Genomic DNA, 11,399 nt, shown 5'->3' on the forward strand with positions numbered 1-11,399 from the left:
CTGATGTGCACCTGAGACCTGATCTTTAGGGACCCCCTCTGAAGGTGACAGGATAGTTCAGTCTCAATGCCCATATAATCCTCTTTCTGCTGGTATTACCAACAAGGGTGCCGACTATGATGGCATTTTCTCTGAGGTGGTCCACTGGGAACACCACAGAGACCATAAAACTCATTTCACATACACGGCTGAGCAGCATTTAACTTCTGAGTTGAAAAATTGCTTATTTTTAATCAGATTTTATCTTTTTTCAGGCAATTATCACTTCAAGCAAAATAGACCAAATCCTGGCCTACAGGACTGATAGCACAAAGGGCCAGAATACTGTCCCAGGGTCTTTGAGTAAGTACCCCCCTGACAGGCTGTCTGCAGACTTGGCCCAAATCATGAGGGTTCCTTCAGTATAGAGAATCTCTTGGGGTGACACATCAGTGTAGCCTGTTCTGCACCACCTTCTACCAACCCTCCCAGTGGCCAGGTATGGCTGGAGTGCTGCAATTATCTGGGGCCGGTGTAAGACGTAGGCACTGTAGGCTCATGTCTAGGCCCTGGCTTGTGAATCTCAGCTTTCGTTTTCAAAGGAAGCCTCCTAGCCTCAGGGTTGGGAAGAAAAGCTCGAAAATGTGAAACAAGTGTAATTAATTCAGAGAAGTCTGCAGACAGCCTGCCAATGAGGTGCTAACTCCACAGCTCTGGTGAGGTTCTACCAATGCCATCCAGCAGAGGACACTTTGAGTGGCAGGAGGAGAAGACTTCAGTAGGCCCAGTCCACCCAGTCAGATTCATACAAGCTGCTGCAGTAAGTATTGGGGACACTTGCCTGCTGCCATCCCTGCCAGGGGTAAAGAAGGGATCCCTGCTATCACAAGCGTAGAAGGCCTCTGCTGTTGCTGCTGCCCTTATCTGTATGCAGTGTCCTTTGTTATTGGTATTTACCAGTTTTCACCTGAATTTTGGCTTTTTCAGAACCAAGGAATTTTTCTTAGGGGAAGTGGACAGGTCCGTGCTAAGGGCCATCGGGGACAGGAGGGGGCTCTGTCCAGAAAGTGGGGTGAGGGAAACCAGTGCTCACGGGTTGCAGGTTTCCACTCTCCCTTTAACCCTGGCCTTTCAGCTTGGCCCTATTTCCTTCCTCTGCAGTGGGCAGGGGGAGGAATGAGAAAGCATGGAGCCTGGTCATCGGTCCCTGTGAGTAGTGGTCAACCCCCTTCATCTGGTCACTTGTGTACCAGGTGCCCCACCCTCACTGCCCCTGTCCTTCCCACCCCTGGCCCGCATGAGTACTGGGCATCCCCCTCCCCTCCCGGCCGCCCCAACTGCTGCCCTTCATTTTCGTTTTTTCCAATTTTCTCCTGTTTTTAATTTTTTTTGTAATACAACCCTATAAATTTCCAGGAAATGGGAAAATTAAAAAACCCTGAAGGGCCTTACCTGGGTGGGACCCCTGCCATGATCACTAGAAGTGGTGGTGGAGCCAAGATGCAGGGGTGAGGTTGCAGGGGTGGAGCCATGGAGAGGCCCAGGTCCTAGTGTCCCGCTGGCCCCTGACGGTCTCTAATTCGGCCCTCCCCTGTTTAGTGCAATGGCCCCTGGTGAGCTGGTCAGCTGATATTGGTAGCTCAGTACTGTGGGAACATAAATGTATAGTAGAGCAATCTTCCCCCACTCTTATACCTCAGCAAATGTGAAAAATCGGGATGGGGGTGGGGAGTAATAGGAGCCTATATAAGAAAAAGACCCCAAAATCAGGACTGCCCTTATAAAATCGGGACATCTGGTCACCCTAGCACAGGTACTGAACAAAGAAGCACTGTTCAGCCGGACTCAAGGATCAGAGCCATTATTCCTTCAAATAGAAAATACTGTATCAGCCTCTTTTCTCAGCTCCCCCAATTGCTTTAATTTAACACTGAATCTTGTTGGGACCATTATTCCAATATTTAATTTAATACATATCTGATAATAGCTTTTAGTGGAATTTCTAGAGTATTGGCTAGTTTTTCCATAAGATACTAGACATGAGCAGAATGAAGGGAACAGATGAAATGGACTAACCACACTGCAATCATCTGAACTCTTATATATATATATCATCTTTTTTACTTATTCACTAGGTAGTATGTAGTAATTATATAGAAGAGGATTTGTGTGCGTGACTGCTTTAGCAATTAATATATGTTCAGGCAGACTAATAGCATGGTCAGGCTTTAGTGCATTTTTCCTCTTCATATTCCGTATAACAGGGCCCTGGGTTTCTATATGCATTACTTCAAATGATGTACAATTTTAACTCTGCATAAAAGCTTTTTTTCGTACTAATATCAGGACAGCAAACTAGTATCTGCTTGTTTGAGAGGAATGCAGTTGAGCCGACATTTTTCAGAAATGGATTTCAAGTGGTTTGTTGTCTAGACCTGGTTGTATTTTAAGTGTTTGTTTTCATTTTGTTTACTCGCGTCCGTGCTCAGGAAATCCAGTATGAGAGAAATGAGAAGAAATGTTTAAAAAGAGATTTCTGCCTAGCTGATTTTATTGTTAGCTGTTTGGCTGTGTGTGTGTGTTTTCTGACAGCCGGCACAGCAGACCTTGAGCAAACCGCCCAATGACCACAAGATCCATTAAGGTGCAAAAGCACCCAGCCAGGTTTACTGTCGACGAAGCTTGGTAATAGAACCTGACAGACTCTACAAGGATACTGAGATATGTATGCCCGTGACAATGGATGCAGCTCAGAGAATGGCAGGACTTTCCATTCCCCCCTTGGCTGGCCAGAGATACTCCCTCTGAGATGCATCTTTATACCCTGATACAAACAAGTTGCGTACTGCCTCTGGCATAGTTAGTTACTGCCCCCTGACGTGGCTAGTTATCACCCATCACCTTGTTCATGTTGGTTCGACAAAAACATCTCTGTTATGTACTGTCATCTTGACCTTATCGTTCAGAAGGGGTCAGTGTGTTCCTGTTATCCTTGGGAAATGTTTTTCTACCATCCTTGATATCAGGATGTTCTGCTGCCACTTGACATCAGGATGTGTTTGCATGAACACATTTGTGCTTAGCACTTCTTAGGAATGTGTATTTCTGCAACAGCCCTGTTCTTGCCAGATTCTGTGAGCCAGGCCTGCCTCATACCATGCCTCTGATACAAGGGCTTATGTCTCATGCTCTCTTCCTACTACAGCTTTAACTCCAGTACACACTGTTGTCATAGTTCTGTTGGTCCCAGGATATTAAAGGGACAAGGCAGGGGAGGTTATATCTTTTATTGAACCAACTTTTGTTGGTGAGAGAGACAAGCTTTTGAGCTTACTCAGAACTCTTCTTCAGGTCTGGGAAATGTACTCAGAGTGGCTATGGCTACACTGCAGCTTACGTCAACATATGTTATGTTGGTCAGGGGTGTGTATTAGCCACCTCCCTGAGTGACACAGTTTATGCTGATTTAAGCACCGGGATGTTGGTGGAGAAAGCTTCTCCTGCCAACATAGGCACTGCCACTCACGGGGGCTGGAGTAATTAAGCTGAAGGGAGAGCTCTCTCCCATCATCTTAGAGCAGCTACACTAGAGAGCGTACAGCAGTGCAACGGTGTTTAGCATAAGTAGCTAATACATATTTCAAGGGCTTATTCAAGGTGAAGTGGTCTGTTAACTGAGGACATGAGGAGGAGAAAACTTTGGGGAGAGAGGTTAGAGGGTTATAGTTTGTTGTAATAAGCTATAAATCAAGTGTCTCTATTCAGTCCATGCTTTTTAGTATCTAGCAAAGTTATGAATTTAAGTGCCCAGGCTTGTCTTTTGAAAGTGTTATGCAGGTTTCCTTTCAGGACTAGGACTGGGAGGTCAGCTATAGAGTGATTGCTAGATGACAGTGTGTTTTTGTCTTCCATCAGTTTTCTGTGTGAGTTCATTTGAGAGCATAATGATTGGCTTGTTTCATGCACACAGTTGGTAGTGGAGCATCTAGTGCATTGGATGAGGTACACCACATGTTGTGATAGGCATGTGTAGGGCCCATGGAACTTGAAAGGTGTATTGTGGGGGGAGTTGTGGAGATATGTCTCCAGGTTTTGCTTCTGTTGTTCTGACCAGCACAAACCTCACTACCTCCAAGTGCAAGGTGCATTTATTTGACCTTGCTTTCTCTAATTCAAACACAGAGGAACAGGTATATTTATATATATAAATAAATAGTAATAACTACTAATAAAAGATACACACTATCAAAACGAGACTCTTCCCTGGACACACTTCTTCTTCTAGGGAGAGGAACAGAGAAGAAATGACAGCTGTCTAGTCACATGGCTTAATGCAGTATGAATGCAATATAAATGCGGTATAACAACCTATATTGAACAGAATGGAACAGCAAAGAGGAATCAAGTTCAGTGCACCTTGATTTCCGAGTTAAAATCTTTTAAAATTTACACTCTTCTTTCCCCCACAATAACCCCTCTTTTGTTCTCTGCTACCTATTTATGATCATGTGAGAATCAGAAGCTGGAATTACTTTAACCTCACACCACTTCACTGCAGCCAATAAGCCTGTGCAGTGCAGTCATTCGAGGAAATTGGACTCTGTAACGGAAAGGAAATAGGAATAAAAGATGAGATTGAGGACTGCCACAACCCCCAAGTTAACTGCACCTCTGACCTCTTCATAGTCTCCTTGAGAGCACCCCACATATATTTCAGGTCTCTACTAATCATCTGGCTTGGAGAGGGATCCTGCTGCAGTCTCCTGAAATTCAATGTAATCACCTCAGCAGGCTGTCATGTAGTTCAGCACCTGCAATCCTGTTCTCCTACGGGCAGTGACAGGTTTAATCAGTGACCAGCCAGCTTTCATAAAGCAAAGTACCATTTATTTAGAAGAAAAGCACGGCTGAGGAAATATAGTTTAAAAACAATAAACAGCTTCTATGCATGTCTAACTTAGCGGGTATCACCCAGCTTCTACATGGTTACCCTGGCAGGTTTCAAAGTACTTCAAGCCCTCTCACAGGGCTTACCCCTTTTGGTCACAGTCTCATGTCATTTCTTGGATCAGAGGAGAGTGACCTCTCTCCCTCTGTCAGGGTGATCACTTTATACAGTTTTCACTTCTTTTCCAGGCATCCACTCAAATTAATATGTACAAGTTCCCTAGACTTCTCCTGACCTGTTACCTACCTAGGAATTTTAGTTCCTGCAGAAAACCCTGTAAATCCCCCATGGAGCCAGAGTACAATCCCTCACCCACCAAGAGACATATAACACTTATAAAGCTGATACAATAGTCTTGGATATTCCATGTGTCTATAGCATCTGTCATAAGGACACACGTGTTTATCCAAAATATCCCACAATGTAATCAGGAATTGGAAAATTTGTGGAGGTTGGATACATGTGATAGCAAATGTTGATCTTCTTCAGAAAATTCTGGGGTGAAATCCTGGTTCTATTGAAATCAATGGGAGTTTTGCCATTGACTATATTGGAGTCAGGATTTCATGTTAATTCTGAAAGACCACAGGAACTGCCAGACTGAATCAGAGCCAAGATCTATCTATTCCACTGTCCAGTCTCCAACAGTGGCCTGTAGCAGATTCTTCAAAGGAAAGTGCAAGAAACCCTGCAGAATACCTTTATGGGCTAACCTGTTTGTAGCAAAAGTTTCCTCTTAATCCCCATTAGTTAAAGCATGAGGCATTATATTAATAGACCGTATTTTGTTAGTGGTATAGTTAAAATGCTAATTTTCTTGCCAGAAATGATTGAGTGGTGAGAATTTGAATAATAGGAATTATGAGTTCTTAAGTCATCTGACACACCTGACAGCTGGGAATTTTGACCAAATAGAAGCCTTTGTTAACAACAGTTTCCTAAATTCTGCTAAAATTATAGATCATGAACATTTAAGAACAAATATTTTTAGAAAGCTATAGAAATCTCCTAAAATATCTGCTTACAATTTCTTAATTAGCCTAAAGTTGCCAGCATGGCTGAACTGTGGTGGTGTTCCATATAATTATGGCCTTGATCCAGCAAAGCGCTTAAGCATGTGTGCCATGAATGACATGCGATTAAAGTTATGCACGTGTTTAAGGTTTTTTTTTTTAAAGCAATACTCACTAAAAGTAACGTAATGTCTTTGTTCCTGAATGTGGAATTTCACAGATCAGTCTTTATCTTTCAAAATTCAGTTTTCCTGAGGGTGGGGAAGTATAAATGATTTAAAGGTTGTTTTCCTATCTCAATTACACAAACGATAATAAAATTAGATAAATCTTCCCCAGATGACTGCTTTACATGAAATACTTTTCACTGTTCTAGGGCAAGATATTTTTTTACCAGTTTAGAGTTCAATTGACCAAGTTTTGTGTTTATATAACAGCCAAGCATAGCTGGAATTATGTTGATGGATTTTTTTTTCTTAATTTGTCTCATAGCCCTGTAAAAACCCACAAAAGGGTATTTAATGTAAGATGGCCAGGCCAGTACAAAACATGGCGAGGGGCCTTGCAACATATTCTATCTCATTCTGTTCTCTTCAGAAGAAGAGTCACTATGAATCTAAGGACTTTTCAGTAGAGCATTTGCTGACATGGTTAGCATGTGTCACATGTTCTGTCCTTCTGATTTTTTTGGGGGGGAGGGGAATGCATGTGGGTTTGTTTGGTTGTGAATGTTTATTGTTATGTATATTTGATGTGCTATGTTTTTGTATTGGTGATGGTAAACTAAAAAAGGTGTAGCTTGCCCTTGGAATGGCAATGGATGCTGTGTGAGGTGGTTCTTTAGTCCTGTGAAAGTCCCTTCTGTGGTCATAGGGCACCTCCCAGAAAAGCATTGTCATGGTTCCCTCTGAAGAGCCTCAGTTTTTAGGCTGGCAAATTCATCTCGCACGGACACTTTCCGGCTTTAGAATTTTCAGGAGAAAGAATTTCTTTCCTGGCCCTAAATCATTTTGGTTTAAGCTGTTTGCCTTGGATTCAAAGGCCAGCCTCAACTTGTGCTATGTTAACACAATGGGGCCCCATTTTTCCTGGGTGGGGTGTCTCTGGATGCTAATACAAGGGCTACTACTAATTGAATGGTAAGACAGAACTCTGTTTCCCCTCTGAGCTAGGGTGAAATTGTCTCCTTTCTTAACATTTCATTGGTCATTTTCCTTTTCAATTTCATCTGCTTCCATGTTAATCCTTCTTTTGATGCATTAATTTTCCTTTGGTTAGTACCGTACATGGCACCCTGCAGTTAGCCATTAGAGGGGAGACACCCTCTATCTTTTCTCTGTTGGCTCAGGTCTCTGCTCTTCTAAAAGCCTCCTGTACCTTCATCCAGAAGGGAAAGGCACCGCTGGGTTTCACCAGGGTTCAATGTTTCATTGGCAGCGCCGCTGGGAATTAGTACCCCCCGGCGGACCTGCTGCAGCGCTGTCCGATGAGCTAAGCCTCAGGCCTTGGCTACACTGGTGCTTTACAGTGCTGCAACTTTCTCGCTCAGGGGTGTGAAAAAACACACCCCTGAGCGCAGCAAGTTACAGCGCTGCAAAGCGCCAGTGCAAACACTGCCCCAGTGCTGGGAGCGCGGCTCCCAGCACTGTAAGCTAATCCCCACGGGGAGGTGGAGTACCTGCAGTGCTGGGAGAGCTCTCTCCCAGCTGCTGGCGCTGCAACCACACTCGCACTTCAAAGTGCTGCCGTGGGAGCGGTCCCGCGGCAGCGCTGTACGGCTGCAAGTGTAGCCATACCCTCAGTAACACGTGTCTGGATTCAGCACCCTGGAGAGCTCCCCTTGCTAGCCGGCTCCCGGCGCTGCAGCATCACCTCTGCCTGGCTCAACAGCTTATAGCCCGAGTCACGCTCCTGGGAACTGCCCTGGGGTTAGCCCACCCGAGGGGCGTGGAAATGCGGGCACTGCATCCCTCTTCTTTGCCCAGAGGGCGGGGCGCAGATGAGGAGGGAGCCCGGGCTGAGTTTTGCTGCCCCGCTGGACATTGCCGGCTTGCGAAGGAGTTGGGGATGGGCTCGGCGCAGCCGCCAATGACCGACTGAAAGAGTAGGGGAGGGAGGCGCTGGGGCATGCGAATAGAGCCAATTACTGGCTCTGAAACTCTTCCCAGCAGCGGATCATCCTGCTCGATCACAGGCACTGGGTTCACACTATTGGGGGTGGGGAGGAACAATGATTCCAGGGCCAGCTCCATTCCCCATGGCACATAAACATAAACACTGGAATAAATTGCCTAGGGAGGCTGTGGAATCTCCATCTCTGGAGATATTTAAGAGTAGGTTAGATAAATGTCTATCAGCGATGGTCTAGACAGTATTTGGTCCTGCCATGAGGGCAGGGGACTGGACTCGATGACTTCTCGAGGTCCCTTTCAGTCCTAGAATCTATGAATAATTAAACAGGCAGCCAAGCTATAGATGTCATAGACAATCAGGGTTGGAAGGGACCTCAGGAGATCATCTAGTCCAACTCCCAGCTCAAAGCAGGATCAATCCCCAGCTATTTTTTTTGTCCCAGATCCCTAAATGGCCCCCACAAGGATTGAATGCACAACCCTGGGTTTAAGCAGGCCAATGCTCAAACCACTGAGCTATCCCTCCCCGTGACTAAAGGTAGGAAAAGCCTCAAGCGGCTGAAAAATTTCCCTTCCCAACGCCTTTGTTAATGGTCGATCTCACTCGCTTTGCTTTCCCCTTGTGCCCTGCCAATGGGGCTCTATTTGCACATTGAGGATCAGTGTGTCGCTAGTGGCAAGGGTCATTTAGATCTTCTTCCAGGTGTCTTTAAAACTTTATTCTCCGGTGGCTGGGGATTTTTCACACGTCTTTGTGGAGAGAGAGAGAGAAGTCCCTAATTCAGGTAGTCCTACATCCACTTGCTTTTTTAAATAGTACTTTATTGCTTGTTGCATCATGTATTGTAATGATGGATTATTAATTTATGATGTATCTGATTATACTTTATTACCTTACTCCATGTGCTTTTCATTGCAATCTCTGTCCCCAGTCAAGATGCCATTGCATGCCTGTCTGTGGGTAGATGTCTGCCTCGTGGCCATTTATAGCATCATCTGGGTGCTTTTTCTCTTTGCTTGAGTTTCCAACAGGGTAGGGATATAATCAGGAAGTGTGTCTGCAAGCAAAGGGTGTCACTAATTCTGGTGGCCTCTTATGTTCTTCATTGATGTGTTTGCACAACAATCCTTAGTGCTCATGGGAGGGTTTCACTTCACATGTCCCTGGGAACAGGGGTGTTTCCAGAAGGGATGGCCATGAGTATCTTCCTCCAGGTGTTTTCACTGTAATCATCATTCTCCACTGATGGGAGGATTGAACTGCATATGTACCCATGTAGGTGGCGTAAGGGTGGAGGGGCCATAAATGCCCCTAGGGTATGTGTGTGGAGATGCCACTAGTGCCTGTGGTAGGATTGGAAGAGGAGGCACTACTAGGTCCCATTGGGGGAGTGGAGGAGGAGGTGCAACTAGTGCTCATAGGAGGCAGAGGTGTCATTAATTTTCCCGTTTCCTTGCCCTCTAGGAAAAGATGGCTGATTTCTCTGCTCACCACATCCAGAGCCAGTCTGCACTCACCCTCACCTATGGGACATTGCTACTGTTCCAGAGCTTGCAGCTGGTGCACCAGCTGAAGGCGCCGATCATCCTGCTGTATGCAGCCATGGTGGTGATGGGCATGGTGGGGAACTGCTTGCTGGTGCACGTCATTGTGCAGGTGAAGAAGATGCACAATGTCACCAACTTCTTGATCGGGAACCTGGCCCTGTCAGATGTGGCCATGTGCGCCACCTGCATCCCGCTCACCCTGGCCTACGTCTTTGAGCCCCGCAGCTGGATCTTCGGCAGCACCATGTGTTGTTTCATCTTCTTCATGCACCCTGTCACCATCTACGTGTCCATCTTCACTCTGGCCACCATTGCTGTGGACCGCTACATTGTCATTGTGCATCCACTGCGGTGACGCAACTCGCTGCAGCTGGGTGCCTATGTGGTGCTCTTCATCTGGATCCTCTCTGGCTGCCTGGCACTGCCAGCCATGGCTCACACCTACTACGTGGAACTCAGCCAGCAGGAGATCACTCTGTGCGAGGAGTTCTGGGGGGAACAAGAGCACCAGCGTCAGACCTATGTGTTCTTCCTGCTGCTTATCACCTACCTCTGCCCCCTGCTAGCCATCCTGGTGTCCTACACCAAGATCTCCCTTAAGCTCAAGAACAGGGTCATGCCTGGTACTATCACTCAGAGTCAGGCCAACTGGGACAGAGCCAGGCACAAGAGGACCTTCTGCCTGCTGATCATGGTGAGGGTGGTCTGTGGGGTATGCTGGCTGCCCTTGCATACCTTTAACCTCATCTGGGATATCAACATCAATGCCATGGATGCCTATTATTTTAGTCTTGTCCAGCTGCTGTACCACTGGTTTGCTATGAGCTCTGCCTGCTACAACCCCTTCATATATGCCTGGCTGCACGATAGCTTTAGGGAGGAGCTAAAGAAGTTATTGGTCTGGCACAGAAAAGTGGCTCCTTATGGGCAAAGCATGACAGTGAGTGTTGTCATCTGACCTGCTGCCCAGCGGCTCCTCTTGCAGGGTCACTGACCTACACTGAGATCCCACAGTATATTGGCTCAAGTTGCAAACTAAAACAATAAGATGTGCCATCCAAATGCCTCCAATCCTGCACTAGGCACAACTTGCCTGATTCCACTTTGAAGCTATGGACATTGGTTCTGTTTAAAGAATATATGTCTGTAGGTGAAACAAGTTCTCTGAAGACTGTTCCTTTAGAGGAGTAAGTCCAGGAGAGGGGGACTGGGGTGTATGCGTGTGTCAGAGTGAATTCATTTTTTAGTTTTGCTACTTAAAATACATTAAACACATTCATAGATATTTATTTTGAAAGTCAGTGGAAACTATTTTCCACTTCCTACCTCTGATATGTTTCAAAAATTCTCTGAAAAGAAGATTCAGTAAATAAGGAGAGATGCCCACTCTTAGGGTACGTCTTCACTACCCGCCGGATTGGCGGGTAGCAATCGATTTCTCGGAGTTCGCTATATCGTGTCTCATCTAGACACAATATATCGAACCCCGAATGTGCTCCCGTCGACTCTGGAACTCCACCGGAGCGAGTGGCAGTAGCGGAGTTGACGGGGGAGCCGCGGACGTCGATCCTGCGCCGTGAGGACGGGTAAGTAATTCGAGCTAAGGTACTTCGACTTCAGCTACGCTATTCATGTAGCTGAAGTTGCGTACCTTAGATCGACCCCCCCCCCAGTGTAGACCAGGCCTTAGAGATGCTGTGTATCTGCAGCTTCCACTGTTGATGCACAGAACCTCTCAGGACTCGGTATATACCATTATACAGTTGGTAATGAACTCTA

General features: G+C 46.0%; 1 protein-coding gene across 1 annotated transcript; it reads left to right on the plus strand.

Moving 5' to 3' along the window:
• Positions 1–252: 252 nt before the first annotated feature.
• On the plus strand, positions 253–10,578 carry LOC123373592 (prolactin-releasing peptide receptor-like). Its single transcript, XM_045022599.1, is given in 3 exon segments — positions 253–342; positions 653–799; positions 9,538–10,578. Coding segments are annotated over 2 exon segments (1,131 nt in total). The 5' UTR covers positions 253–342; positions 653–709.
• The last annotated feature ends 821 nt before the right edge of the window (positions 10,579–11,399 follow it).

The sequence above is a fragment of the Mauremys mutica genome, chromosome 7 (assembly GCF_020497125.1).
Source record: "Mauremys mutica isolate MM-2020 ecotype Southern chromosome 7, ASM2049712v1, whole genome shotgun sequence".
Lineage (NCBI taxonomy): Eukaryota > Metazoa > Chordata > Testudines > Geoemydidae > Mauremys > Mauremys mutica.